At 38.8% G+C, this 15,450-nt stretch overlaps 1 protein-coding gene across 4 annotated transcripts in view; it reads right to left on the bottom strand.

The window, feature by feature from the left end:
- LOC138757213 (tropomyosin alpha-4 chain-like) overlaps nt 1–15,450 on the bottom strand; it is a 110,066-nt gene that overhangs the window by 16,272 nt on the left and 78,344 nt on the right. For 2 of the 4 annotated variants that reach the window (XM_069924189.1, XM_069924191.1), the window contains 4 exons: nt 6,474–6,607; nt 5,388–5,505; nt 4,313–4,383; nt 2,253–2,328 (listed from right to left, as the gene is read on the bottom strand). In XM_069924189.1, the coding sequence (XP_069780290.1) occupies nt 2,253–2,328; nt 4,313–4,383; nt 5,388–5,505; nt 6,474–6,607 (399 nt within the window). Of the gene's footprint in view, nt 1–1,626; nt 1,703–2,252; nt 2,329–4,312; nt 4,384–5,387; nt 5,506–6,473; nt 6,608–15,450 lie in introns of all 4 variants that reach the window. The other 2 variants (XM_069924190.1, XM_069924192.1) reach the window with 1 other exon arrangement.

The following is a 15,450-nucleotide window of genomic DNA, read 5'->3' as shown; positions in this document are numbered from 1 at the left end:
TAAGGAATTTGCATATTCTCTCCGTGTCTGAGTGGGTTCTCCCCCAAGTGCTCTGGTTTCCTCCCGCCATTCAAAATGTACAGGTGGTGTGGGTCAATTGAGTGCAAGTTGGGTGGCATAGGCTCGTGGGCTGAAAGGGCCTGTTACCATGCTGTAGGTCTAAAAAAATTTTTTTAATTTTGATTATCTCTCAGTTTAGCAATATGTCTGTGCCTTAATCGAGATCTTTTCTACTGAACTTGCATTGAAAGCAGACATTAGCTCAAGGAAATGGTGATTACCAGTAGCATCAGGTGGTGGAAGGTGTACAAGAACAACACATGAAGGTGGTTCTCAGTGCAACTCATTAATGAATAATTGTCTCATTTATTTTAGACCACTCTTGCCATAGTGGGAATTTCAACCACCAATGTACTGAACTGAACTACTGAGTTCTTGATTTTTAGTCAAAGTATTTATTTCCACATCAGGGCACAATGATTTAAAATTATCAGAAATTCTTGATTGAACAATTCACTACACTGCTAGCGAGGGGGAAAAAAAAACATCTTGGGAATGGTTGAAAACAACTTTGAAGTGGGGTTTGTGGACATGTATTAAATACTGGGTGTAAAATTAAAAGAATGTTCATTAATTATCTTCAAAGGAAATGGGAATCCACACAGAGCTCTGTTCTACATTGCTATCAGTGAAACTTCAAGTTGCAACATTCATAAACATTACACAAAAGAATGTAGAGAGGAGATTTCAAAAAAGAACAAAGATGACTTGAGAAATATCCAGGGCATTTCAATAAGCACCATTATAAAATCAAATCAACTAAAAAACTGGAATAAAAATAAAACGGCAGAGCAATTTTGTTCTATTCAGCCCTGTACTCTATCCCAAGTCATCAGAAATGCTGTAGTTAAATGGACTGGAGGGAAAGCCAACTTGAACAGTTCTCCACTGCTATTTAGCCAAAAGTTCTCATCAGCTCCAAGACAACTAAAGCAATGGTATCCCCATATCCTGGGTCGCATCTAACATATTCAAATGATAAACAATAAATAGCCTTTTCCTGAGACCACTTAACACAAGCTTCAAAACTTTCAAGAAGACATGAAAATATTTTAGACAGACAAGATGACAACTATTTTGATGTTAGTCATGGTACATACACCTTTGAAGTTTTATGCATTGTTTAAATTACGAAAAGTAGAAATACTTTGACAGCAATTTCACAGAGCAATCAAATGTCGCTACCAGGAGAAAATGGCAATGCTGACAAGTTATTCATATTTTTGCTCCATAATGCACGATTAAAACTGCTCCCTCAAAGTTTCAGTCCACCTCTTATTTAAACTACACATCTTATTTAATTTGCAGTACTTCTACTGGTAAAAATCAAAATACAAAATAGTAATTTATTACCGCAAAATTTTGTTCTTGATTCAGTTTTGCCTGGCCAATGTGACCATTACCTTGCACTATGCAGACATAAAAAGGGTTAATAGTGGTTTAGCAGTTCAATTCTGGACTAAAACAGTTCGACATTCAGTTTCATACAAATTTTGTAACCAGAGTAGAAAGGACCTTATGGGGATACCATGGCTTTAGAAGTAGTTGTGCTCAGAATGCTCCTACCTTTTCAGTTTGTGCTTCCAAAGACTTCAGGCTGTTGGTGACATTTCTCAATTCTTCTTCAATCTCAGCACATTTACTGTTCAGAACAAGATAGTTTGGTTTGGGAAAGAAGGAGGTTGAGAATATGCAGAAAGTAGTAAGAAACCCATAGCAACCAAACATTCCTGGCTCTCACAATTTAGGCCCCAACACACTCAGTATGTGCAAAAACAAACTGCAGGACCTTAAACCAGAACATTCAGGGATGATGGGCAATTGATAGGTACTTACCTGGAATCTATTGACGATTGGGGGAAATTACATTCATAATTCTGACTTGTTGATACAATCACCCCACTGTTAGCAAGACTCCAAAAACAAATGGAGAGTTGTTAACTCCAATGAGCAGTAAAAAGGTCCAAGCGACCTGACGGCCACAGAAAGTATTGAAGCCACATCTCTATTCCAGAATTCAGCTGCTATGGGTCTCCACTGGGAGAAAAAAAAAAATCAAGAACACACAAACTACCAGGAAGCAGAACAGCAGCAGCAGTAAAAGTTGCAAGGAATGTAGCTTTAATATTTTCTCAGAGAAAACAAAGATGGAGAGAGGAAAGAAGTAGTTAGTGGATTTCTGGGAATAATACCTCTTCCTCTGAGGCCATTAACGATTTCAAGCTTTGGTCCATTACTTTAAGCTCCTCTTCCAATTGCCGGGCCCGACTGAGTTATTCCACAGTAAGGGAGCAGAACAGGGACAAATCCCAGGGAGTATTCAGCATGCAATTCAACAGGGGAAAAGAAAACCATGTGCCCGCTATCATTAGTCCATTCACCAAATTGTACAGAATAACATAGGAACTGAAATAACTACTGTCACAGATCCATCTTTTGAAATTAAAAGGATTTACTCATTTCTGTTTCACCTCAAAGATGCATTAATTTAATTGCACAACAGAGTAGCTTAAGAGCCACTGCACTCCCTTCCCTAACACCATGATGCAAATACTTAAATTTACAACTTTTACTTTTTCAATTGACATGAAAAACAAAAATCACATTTCATCCAATCAACTGTAAAAGTATTAATTTTGAGAATAGAGTTTCTCGAGAACGCTGCAAAGATATTTTGGTCATGTCCGATTAAAGTCATTTTCCAGCAACGTAGCCAACTAATGCACACTAGTTAGCAAATTTGATCTGGATTCAAAGTGGAGTTAGCCAATTGCTAGATCAAAACACAGGAAGTTAACAAGGCTTCCTGAGTTGGTCATCTAGACCTGCACAAGAATATCCACTTCAAAATTTCAGAACATTGCTGAAACTTGAGAAGCCACAAACCAGCTCTAATCATGAAAGACAAAAATCAGGGGTCCTATCAAAATCCGCCTATTTATTTTGGAAAGAGAACAGATGTCTCATTGAGCAGCAAACAGGCATAAAGCCCATTCTGCTTTTTATTTATTAGGTACATTATTCTGGATCACAAAGCAACATCCAAAGTACAAAGTTAATTAGCCTGACAAATGATGGAGTATAATTTTTCAATTTCAATGGTAAAATTAGTTAACCTAAAGGTGCCAAAATCAAAGCAAAAGTGCAATATTTTGGGTCGTGATAATTATTTACTTCAATTTTTAAGATAGCTGGTGGGGATCTGATGCAATAATTATTTCAACCCCTCTCCAGGAAACGAGGTAGATCAATAACCCAATAAAATTCAACTATCATTTCAAAAATGAAACTTTTCACATAATTACACACTTCCTATGTTTCAAAAAACATCCCCAGAGGTCAAAATGCAAGCACCATTTCCAGACACGTTAACCACAATACCTTACCTCACCAACTCTCATCAGTAAAACAATAATCTTGCTAACTTCTCTCCCCCACTACAGATCAAATGGAACATGCTTCAAGGATGAGTGGATAAGTTTCACAGAATGTCGAAAAATTTCATTTTGAAAAAAAAAATACACACTTGGTTTACAAAACAATTTCCACTCTTGATAACATCTCTTGCAACATTCACCTGCTACTTTATTATCCTGAGAACAGGATCAGTTGGAAAAAACAGAACTCAAAGTTACATGATAACTTAAATACCATGGTTCAATGTGTTTACTGAGCATGGAGCTGAACCATGGTCCCAAGAGAAAAAGACTTTTGGACATGCAGAATCAAGGGATAGCAATACATGGATTAGGGATCCATTATGATTTTATTGAATGACAAAGTCAAGATGAGGTTGTGGCTTCTACTCCCATTTCTTGTGTTATGCTGGAGTAAGATTGGTACAAGATTTTTTGGGCGACTGGTGAGGGAAGGGGTATAAGTGAAATGAGAAGATCAACCATGATTTTTCATCATGATTTTTTTCCCTCATCAATACTGTAGCCCAATGACAATGTCTATCTAGCTTGCAGCAATTCTTTTTGGGGAGTGGGGTAGGAGGGCACAGTAGTGAGGGAAAGACAAGATGGCAGGGAGGGAATATAATAAATAATTGAACATCCAAGTTGATCTTGATAGCATGGAACTGTCAAACACACCTTCCCAGAATGAGTGAATTCAATGGACTAGATCGTTGTTTTCAAATCAAAAGCCATCAATTTTACCGTTGCACAATGCACAGTACTTAGAAGACTTGGGGATGCTCTTTCTAGTAACTGAGTCACTAATAAAAGTTAACAGAATTCAAAATTACCTTTCTGACTGTTCAGCACGCTCCTCAGTTCGCTCCTGCTCGCCTTCAAGGATGACAAGTTTACGTGCTACCTGCAAACAAAACGTTAATATGACAAAAACTTAATACAGCATTTGGTGCAATTTAAAACTACACTTGGAAAGTGGCGACATTGGTAGACAAGGTGGTGAAGGCAGCATTTGGCATGCTTGCCTTCATTAGTCAGGGTGCAGAGTACAGGAGTTGGGATGTCATGTTACTGCAGTGCAAAACGTTGGTGAGGCAACATTTGAAATGTTGTCTATTTTCGGTTGCCCAGCTCAAGGAAGGATGTCAACAAGCTGGAAAAGATTCACAAGGATTCTAACATGACTGGAGGCTTGAGACTGGATAGGCAGGCATTTCTCGCCCTGGAGTGCAGGAAGCAGAGGGATGATCTTGCAAAACTATAAAATCATGAAAGACATAAGGTGAATTATTTTAAAAGGGATATGAGGATCAATGTTCCCCATGTTTATATGGGTATATGGAACAAATGGTTAAACAAAACTGTACAGGCAGGTACAATTGTAATGTTTAAAGAGACATTTAAATGAGTGTTTGAATAGGAGAGAATGAGAGATAAGTGGGCCTAAACAGAAAAATGAGACTAGCTCATATGGACAAACTGGTTGCACAGATATTTTGGGTCATTGGTTATCACGCAATGCAACAGACAAGTCCTAAAACCAAGAAATTAGAGATGCCAACGTTAGTCCAAACAGCAATGCTGAAAAGTCACATGACCATTGCTGAAAAGTCAGTTGCATCCATGATGCCCAAAAATCCTGCACAATCTTCACTTTGAACCACTTGTATCACTGCAGAGGCCAATTGCAACACAATGAGCAGTGAAGACAAAAGCAGAGCATGCTGTAGGTACTAGTAATCACTTGGTATGAACTTTCCTACAGCCAGGTCTCTATGATGCAAAACTAAAAACAGGATTAAACATTGTAATCTCTCGTGCATGGTTTGCCAAATGTGAGAATAATCTACTCTTTTACGACTACACATTAGGAACATTCACTCAGATAAGAACAAGCAAAAACATCACCTCTTCATATTTGCGGTCTGCTTCCTCAGCAATATGTTTGGCTTCCTTCAGTTGCATCTCTTGCATTTCCATTATCTCTTCAGCCTTTAAAACTTTGCTCTCCACAACCTTCATTCCTCTGCAAAAAATGTTAAATGTACCCAATTATCAATCAATACAAAAAAGTTAAAATATTCTTCATTTTTTTCAGACTAGTGAATACATACTGAAAATTTTTGTCTTCTGAATATTTTTTTCCCCCAGAGGGACTAGATTATACCAGCTCTTCTACAGCTCCCCACTTCAGGTAATAATCAAACACCCTTATAAATTATATAGGCAACGGATCACTTACAACTTGTCAAGAATGCGCAAGTGAACAGAAACGGAAAGTTATTCGTCCTTCTGACTGACTGAGCAAGAACATGTTTGATTCAAGTTTGTTCTTGTTTTACAATCCACCAAAAGAGTAAATCTAGGTGACAGAGAAGCTATTTTAGGATACTTATCTCACTCAGTCATTCAATGAGAAAATAGCTGATGGAATCCAATTCCATTATTTTCAACTTTTCCCTATATTCCTCAGGATAGGCAAGGGCGAAAAAAAAGGGGGAACAAGGGACAACACGTGCTAATCACCTCAGGTTTCCTTTAACAACTGATCATTTCATGCCATCTGAAGGAAAGTCTAGTTTGACCATGATTCTCAGCTCCAGCTATTAAATTTCAGACCCAGTACTTCTATAATGGTTAATACGTCATGTGGTCCAGGGGCTTCACACACTTCTGTCTGAGCTGTCTAAAGCTGGAAATTACTTAAGAGTCCCCATGACAGGGTATCAAGTGTCTCTTTCTTCACCATTCTTCCAGTGTTTTCTGTTTTATTTCAGGGTTTCCAAAAGCAGCAATATTTTGCTTTTCATGGTTACTATTCTTAGCTGACAATTTGAGCAAAACAGAAGCACAAAAGACTAGTGTTCCACAAAGTCATAGCTCCTACAAAACAATATCAAGCAGTAACTTGTTCCAGGATAGGGGAGGTGATGGAAAAAGCAAAATTTCTTCCCAGAAAGTTAACATAGCAACCAGTTGTCATTTATCTCTTACCGTTCACTCTCATCTGCTGACTTTTCAGCTTCATCTAGTTTCTGCAGGGCATTAGCCAGACGTTCCTGAGCACGATCCAACTCTTCCTCCACCAGCTGGATACGTCTATTCAAGGAGGATACGTCAGCTTCCGCCTAGACAAAAACAAACACAACTGAGTAACTTGTTCTCAAACAGGAGTTCTCCAGATAGAAAATAAAGTCAATGGAAGAAATACTTCCGAACTGGATAATAAGCCAAATCACAGCTGGAATACATTTATAGACAGTACAAGTTTAAAAAAAAAACAAGTATCTGAATGATAATACAAAGATTTTTTAAAAAAGGTGTTTGGCAAGTCAACAGGATTCAACTTTGAAAGTAATATCTATGTAACTACTGCATGTGACAATTCTCTGAGCAACAGTACTTTCTGATTTTCCATGGAAAATTAATGAAATCTGAACAGAACTTGCTTTTAGGAAATCTTAAATTCAAAACTAATTTAGCAAGCTTAATTCTTCAGTAGGAGTATTGGACATGAAGATCAACAAAAGGATGGACCATCCAGTACAGTATTTGTATGTTACTTGAACATGGTGTGGGAAAAGATAAGGAACAGTTAATATACCCACGCACTTACCATACACAAAGTGGATCTCAGTCTAGGATTGGAAATTAGGGAAAGAGCATGCATCCAGTTTAAAATGAAAGATAGAACAATAGTTTCTAAATGACACAAGCTGGTTGCAGGCTTTAAAGGTTTTGGAGATTATGCACATACATCAAGTACAACAGGAAATAATGGAAACTTAAAAACTCCAATTATTCTTGTAGTGTGCAGAAGTGTTGATACAGTTTGAACAACATTTGGAATTCTGTGAGCACTTCTAGACATCATAGCTCCAGGAGGTTTTGGTGGCCTTGGAGGCATTCAAAACAGGTCATTCACATCCCAATTTAGCGGGTTTCTGGTCTCAAGGGTTAAAATTAAGAGCAGATGGATGAAACACAAGCTATGGTTGTAGTTCATGAAATGCAACTGTCAACTGCAAGATATTAATGGATACTGAAAATGGGTACAGGAGTTGCATGGATCAACCATTCTCTCAAAGAAAGGCAAAAATGGCTTGAGAAACTAAAAGGCCTCTCTCACTTCCACACAAGGACAGCAAAGAGGATTCAATTTCTGTCAACTTCAATGTAGTCTTGATAGTGCAAGATATTGATCAATGCCACAGAGAAGTAAGGTGAAAGACTACCAGGATTTGCACCACTCTCAAAATTCATGCTGCAGTCTTTTCTCCCCTCATCTGTTCACATAGTCAATACAAAACAGAAGACAATAGGCTACAAAAAGGGTGTTCATTTTGAATTACCAAATTGTCAAAGAAACAAACCAATAGAGATAACTACTTTGAGTTGTTTTTAAAAAAGCAGCTGAGTGAGGTGCAGTGTGGAACTGTTTTTGAGGAAGTCAAACTCTGAAATTTTAATTTGTAATAGATGGCTGCAATCACACCCCCATCTACCCTTATAAACAGGGGTAGACTCGTCCCTCATTCTCTCCTATTCAAATACCCATCTAAAATAAACTGTTCAGTCATCAGCTGACCAATTAATAATATGATGAAGAATGCATTAACAAAATATTCCTTTCACTTAAAGGATGAAATTCAAAAGTAGTGCAAAGGAGTTCACTCATCTCAAAGATCTGGATTACAATACTGATGACCATTCTTATTTTGAACAGACTAACAAATTATTTTGCATCATTTTATATAATTTTCCCTTTCTTCAAGGTGAAAAACATTGGAAACAAGTTGCATTTGTGAGAAATTTCAATTCAACAGCTTGAAGTTTAAAAGTCAAAGGAGCTTTGGAATGAAACAGAAGCACAAGTATTTCAGCAAAGGATTAGGAACAATCTGCAAGGAATTACCCAGAGCTTTCCACTATATTCAACCAAATTAAATGGGAGATCTGTACCAACTGATGAAATGAACAGGGAATTACTTCAAATACCTATTGGCACTGCAAGGAGAACACAGTGGTATATAATTTCCCCTAAGTTTAAGAGCAGCAACAGAATGCACTCAGTGTTAGCCATGATCTTCAATGGGCTTCTGGATTTCATGTGTTACTGGATTCTCATACAGCATTTAAACATTTCAGTGCAATTAATGAGGGATAGAATCTTTCCTCAATTTCCAGCAGAATGAAATTGAACAAGACACTAGTTATAATCCACACCAATAGGACACTTTCCATCAGACAATTTTGGGCTCGTATCCACAATGGATTCGCCAAAATAGCAAGTCCACTGAAGGTCAATATTATAGCTTTGGATTACTTGCGCTTTTCAAAGCAGCATAGCGATTTGAAAATAAAAAATAACTGTAGACACCAGAAATCCAAATTTAAAAAAAATGCTATGAGCAGGTCAGGTAGCATCTGTGGCAAGAGAGTTAATGTTTCAGATGGAAGATTCCTCATCTTCAAATATTAACTCTGCATTTCTATTTTAATTAAGGCAAGAAATATAATCTTTTATTATAACTTTAGTTTTAACCTGGTTGTCCCAATTTGGAAGTCTTACAAACTCTTGCAACATGACACAAAATTAAAGACTTGCAACTAAATGCTGCTTTTCACTGCTGTTACCAAGACTTCTCCTCAGTCCCACTTTTAGACTTGGGTAGAGGATGAATGGCTGATGTCACACTCTCTTTCTCACCACTTATGCATTCATTCTTAAATGCATGTTACTGCATAACAGTCAACTATCAGAAAATTAATGAGATGTTTAACAAAGGTCAAGGACTTCAAAGAAAAAAAAGTTAAAAACATCACTGAACAGATAGGGATGTAGACCTGACATTTTCCACTTCTCCAATATTAGGTCTCACTCCCTGTATTAATATACTTCTGAAGCACATATCCAGTAATTCGGTTTATTTAACACTTCACCGTCTACCACTACAACCTAAACTCTAGCTGAGCAGTCAAATTTGTTTAAGATTTCCTTTTCCACCACTGTGGACAATTATACTTGGAAAAAAAAAATTGAAGTGCAATCGCAAAATCTTCCACCTTCTAGGTGACAATTTTGAGCAAAATACCACAAATCCCGTTCACTTTCAGAGAGACCATTAATAGGAGCATCTACATTGCTGCATTCACATAGGAACATAATGGAAAATTAATGATTTAAAAAGGAAGAAAACTAATATGGGTTATTTCTCATTACTTGTTCTAGGGGTGACAACACTCCCAGAGATTATCTCAGGAATGGAAGATGATTGATTCACAGTTGTCAGCAATCTCTGTATGAAGGTGGCCAGATTAGAAAAGAATACAAGATTAACTTTCTTGAAAGAAGGTCAATAAACCAATTGACTGTTTAAATTCAATCCATGGTTATCAGCTTTTTTTAAAAAAACCAAATGATTTAATTATATGCTTGAAAATCTCCCAGCTGTCACAATTACTCCCCCTGAAGATTAACTACTGCAGTATTCCAAAAGGGAAAATACTGGTACTGCTCAATTTGGACAATATTTGTGGAGTAGACCAGAAAATTTACAGGGCCCCCACTTGTACAATAAAAGTACAATTAAGTTTGCAAATCTGCATCAATAATGCACACCTCAAGGAAACTACGTAAATTTTATTGAAATTCTTACTTGCTGCAGCCGAACAATTTCTTCAGAAAAATCTGCAATTGCACGAATTAAAAGGAGACAACACAAAAGAGGGATAAATACAGAATTCCCATAGTGCAAGAAAAGTGGTGTTACAATGGTGGAGCCAGTCCTTTTTATACTGAGTCGTCCAAAGTGTAACAAGTAGATTCAAGAGCCTGATTGCCTGAGGAACTGTTCCTACCGCGGACCTCCACCGCCTAAAATGACAGAAGGAGAAGACGACAAAATGAACGGACTAAGTATGTAAAAGTAGAAGACAAATTTCTTGTTTATTTTCATTGTGTGATGACATTGTCTAATGGGTTTAATGTATCATATATGTTAAATGTTGAGTGAGGGGGGGAGGGGGAAAAAGGGGAGAAAATGACACTGTGTATATTCAAGAGGGAAATGTTTGTGTGTATTTTGGTCAGTATGATTCATGGTGTGAAAAATAAAAAAATTTAAAGAAAAGGAACTGTTCTTGATCTTCGATCTGCTGGTCTTCAAGCTTTTGTACCTTCATCCCAAAGGTAGCAGAATGAACTGGTTGTGACCAGCGCCTCTTATAAAAACTGGCTCAGTACTGTGTAAATGCTGGTTAACTCATTTTTTTGGGGAAACTATCCATCTTCAGTTTATAGAAATTCCAAAATGTCAATCAAGCGCTAAGATAAAGGAACAACTTCAAACAAACTCTTCTATTGTCTTAAATTCCAAGGAAGACTATGTATTGCACAGTTTCTTAAACAATGAAGATTACACAAAAGAATCCTTTCAAATGAAAGCCTGTAATATGGGTGGGGGGGGGGGGGGAGGGGGGGGGAAGAGGAGAAAGGAAAAAAAAAATCAGACTTTCTTAAAATGCAGGACTAAGCAGCCAAACTGGTTTGGCACAGCAATTTTATTATTCAGCCAATATAAAGCCTTGAAAATTCCAAAGGATTAACACTCACTGCACTGCCCTCACATGCCATTAACTGAAACATACAAGAGAATGGCCCTCCAAGACATTAAGATATGGGTGTCAATTTAATTACCCATCTAATTCAACACTCTCGCCACCCCACCCCCGAACTAGGGTATTATGGGAAGATCTGAAGTTCCTTGAAGTTCACGTAACTAGTGATTTATCATGGAAACTCAATATCTCCTCACTTGTCAGGAACATGCAACAGCACTTCCCAAGACCGAAACAGGCAAGGCTACCAGACCACCATTATGTCAACCTTCTATAGAGGCTCAGTCAAGAGCATCCTGGCCAGCTGCACCACTGTTGGTACAGTTGCTGCAGAGAAATGGATTAGAGGACAATTCACAGGACCATAAATGTGGCAGAGAGAGAGCTCTCTCCCTCTTCTTTCCACCCCCCTCACCCCCCCCCCCCAATATACATGATCTACCAGGATCATTGTCTGAAGAGGGCATGGAAAATTATTGAGGACCCCTTCCACCCCATCTTTCAGATGCTCCCATCAGGGTAGAGATACAGGAGATCAGAGACATCACCACCAGATTGAGGAACAGCTTCTTCCCACAGGCAGCAGGAATGCTGAATGACCAAAGGAACAGCTCACATTAACCATCTGAGACCTTCATATTCATGGAAATATATTTATTTCTATAGATAAAATACTTGTCCTGCATGTATTATTTGCCTTGATTCGTGTCTGCATGTTTTTCCACCGAGGATCAGAGAACACGGTTTCGTCAGGTTATACTCATACAATCAGATGGCAAACTTGACTTGAAAAATATATATTATTTCCCATTTCAGGACCACCTTATCAACAATGATAGATGAAATTTATTATCTCTGTGAGTGGATCAGTAAAGCTTCTGGCCACTAAGGGAAATGTACTTCAAGACCAAGACCTCAAACTCAAAAACGCATGGACTACCTAGCAGAAAGAATCCCTGCCTTCCAGTAAACATGGGAGCCCAACACTATGCACAACAGGCATCCTGAATTATTCAGAATATTGCTAATCTTCACAAGATCTTCTAAATCCACTGACTGAATATTGCTAATCTTCACAAGATCTTCTAAATCCACTGACTGCGTAGTACTGGCATCATTCCCAGGCCAATCTCCAGAGGCTCTAATTATATTCAGGTAAAAATACAAAATGCAAGAGAAACTCAGTTGGTAAAAATACATAGCTGATGTTTCAGGCTTGAGCCCTTCATCAAAGTATGAGAGAAAGTAGATAGGTGTCCAAACAAAAAGATTGGGGTCAGGGGGATTAGGTGGCAAAGGCAGGAGAAGGGAGGGGACAGCAGCTATCAGGGGGAGGAGGGATAGATGGGTAGAGGGGGGAAGGGAGGGGAGAACAGAAAAAACTGGAAGGGGGAGGGGAAAGAAAAAGTGAGTAACTTAGCAGAAAACAGAGAAGTCGATGTTAATGCCAACTGGCTGGAGAGTGCCCAAATGGAAAATAAGGTGTTGTTCCTCCAATCTGCAGATGGTCAGGGTGGGATAGTACATAAAGCCATGGACAGACATGCAAGTGTGGGAGTGTGACTCAGAATTGAAATCGTTGACTACTGGGAGGTCACTGTTGTAGCAGAGGTGCTCAGCGAAATGAGCTCCAGGTCTGGTGTAGAGAAGGCCACAAAGAGAGCACCAAATGTAGTAAATCAGACCTGTGGATTATACAAGCGTTATTTCACTTGTTAGGCCTGTTTGGGTTCCTGGAATGCGGTGAGGGAGGAGATGTAGGTGCAAGTGTTGCACCTCCTGCAGTCCCAGAGGCAGGTGCAGGGTGAAGGGGCAAAAAGTGGGGAGGCAATCACGGAGGGAGTGGTCCCTGCGGAAGGCAGAGATGGGAGGAGAGGGGAAAATATGTCTAGTAAGTGCCGGAATTTCCAGCGGATAATGTGTTTTATGCAGAGACTGGTGAGGTGGGTAGGTGAGGATGAGGGGGAATTCGAGGTATGTTGCGTCTGGGGGCAGAGGGGGCCAGGGCAGATGAGCAAGAAATGGAAGAGATGTGGGTAAGAGATGTGGGTAAGGGCTGAATCGATAGTGGAGGAGGGGAAGCCACATTTGTGGAAGAAAGCAGACATTTTGGAAGATGTGGACTGGAAGACCAACTTGGGAACAGATACAGCAGAGTCAGAGAAATTGAAGGAAGGGGGATGGAATCCTTGCAAGGGACAGGGTGTGAGGAAGTGCAGTCAAGGTAGCTATGGGAGTTAGAGGGTTTGTTCAGCCTGCAGTGTCTAACTCAAGTTGTTTGCATATCCAACACCAGACTCTCAAAACAAAAAAAATTGGTTTCATGCCCAGAGGCCTGAATATTTTTGCAAGGAGGTAACTTGCCCATTGTTACGTACACAACAGCAGCGATAATGATTAGCCCAGATGATGTTATATTTAAATAATATTTTTAATTATTAATCAACAATTATATAACACCTAATCTATAATTCATATACAATTATCTAACTAACTACATGCGAATGTATTAGCGTGTCTACAGCTCAAGGCTCAATTCTGGGAAGGCAGTTCCAAGTTCAAAAATTCAGTGATGATATGTGGGCATGAGATTGATGTGACATACAGCCTTTCGATGGTTGAGGCACGCAGGCCTCAGATGAATAATGAGACATGCATACTTTAAATTATGGAGATACATCACAGGTCTTAAATGGTGACACATGTATTTAGATGGAAGAAGCAGTTCATGAAATGGGTGAAAGAGACTGGTTGGGGGGAGGGTGACATGACAGAAGGTTGATTAACTCAGGAAAGCCCTTGCTTGATACTTCAAGAAATGTCCCTTTTTGACAAGGGCCTTCAACAATTAGAACACCTTTTACGGATAAGTCGAAGTGGGGTGCAGCATTTTTTCTGCGAGAGAACCCTTTTCATGAGTCAGTCGAGTAGAGTGCAGTATTTCTTCTGCATTTTAAAACCCTCCTCAGGGGTTAGTTAAAGTGGTTTCTCATCCCTCAGTAAGCAAAAGGAAGAAATCTGACAATTCTGTCTATAACCACACTAAGGCCAAGTGGGTTTCTCAATCCCTCAAAGGAGGTCAAAGAGACGTTTCTTTTGTGCAACCTTCTTAAAATGGCCTCTTGAACTTGTGTACGCTTTTTTTAAAAAAAGAAGCTGGTCACATGGTCTCAGCTTCAGAGCTTCTCCTCTTCACTGCAAAATGTATCGAGAACATGCAGTCTCCGAAGCCTGCTGCTAGTTCACAGTCACTTTCCAAAGCCTGAAGGTTTTTTGCTCAATCTGGTCTCTTAAAGGGACAGTCCTACACTAATAAAATGAATTGGAAAATGGGGGAACGTCACACCATCATCTGGTAGGAATCCTGAGCTCACAACTGCTCAAAATAGAGAAACAGCATTTGGATCAACAGAAAGGATCAATATCTTGGTCAAGGGCACTCAGAAGCCCAGCATGAATAGTGTGCTCCACCTCCAAAACAATCCTTGCCTACTCGATCAAGCTTCTCCTTTCCATCGCTTGCAAAGACTATTAATCCCAACAGCCACTTCAGAACCCAATGAACTTTCACGAAGGCAAATCATTCTTGATTGTGAGCAGCTGTCCAAAAACAAAATCAGCTGTATTTTGCTGTGCAACAATTTCAACAAAAGAGAAGATATCTCGTTTGGAAGAAACTACTTTGTCAGTATACAATCATTAAAAATAACCTCCCCAATATGCTTAGAACCCCAATTCATAAATTTTCTCCAATCCCTTTACCAAGTAGTAACCTTATTCATTTTATTCATAAGATTGCCTGAAAGGTCCAAGTGACTGAAGGGGAACTAGCTTGATACAAAATTGCAAGTTGGAGTTTTATTGTCTACTAAAAATGACATTTGTGGTTTCACTGGTTCATGCTGGATTTCCATTTAGCACTGTCAGTAAAAGGAACCAAATTTAGTCACAGAAACCTAAAATAACAAATGTGAAGACAATGTATTTTCAAATATAGGACAAGCCATCAATAAGCACTTAATATCACTCCATCTCACCAATAAATAGACTGCCATCACAGCAGGATGCCACATTAAAGTTTGCAAAATGAACAAAATATTTGAATAGAACATTACATTATAGTTCAGACCCTTTGGCCCACCATGTTGAACTGACCATGTATATTATATATCCCTACAAAAAATAAAGAAACCCTCCCTATCTCATAACGCTCTATTTTTCTTTCATCTATTTGCCTGTCTAATACCTCTTTCACACAGCCGTTAAGACAGGAATTAACCTGCATGAATTGCAACAAACCTGGGATGGGTATTCATTTTTATCCCATGTATTATCCACCAAGGTAGATAGT

Source organism: Narcine bancroftii, chromosome 3 (assembly GCF_036971445.1).
Source record: "Narcine bancroftii isolate sNarBan1 chromosome 3, sNarBan1.hap1, whole genome shotgun sequence".
NCBI lineage: Eukaryota > Metazoa > Chordata > Chondrichthyes > Torpediniformes > Narcinidae > Narcine > Narcine bancroftii.
This window is presented reverse-complemented; position numbering and strand designations above follow the sequence as displayed.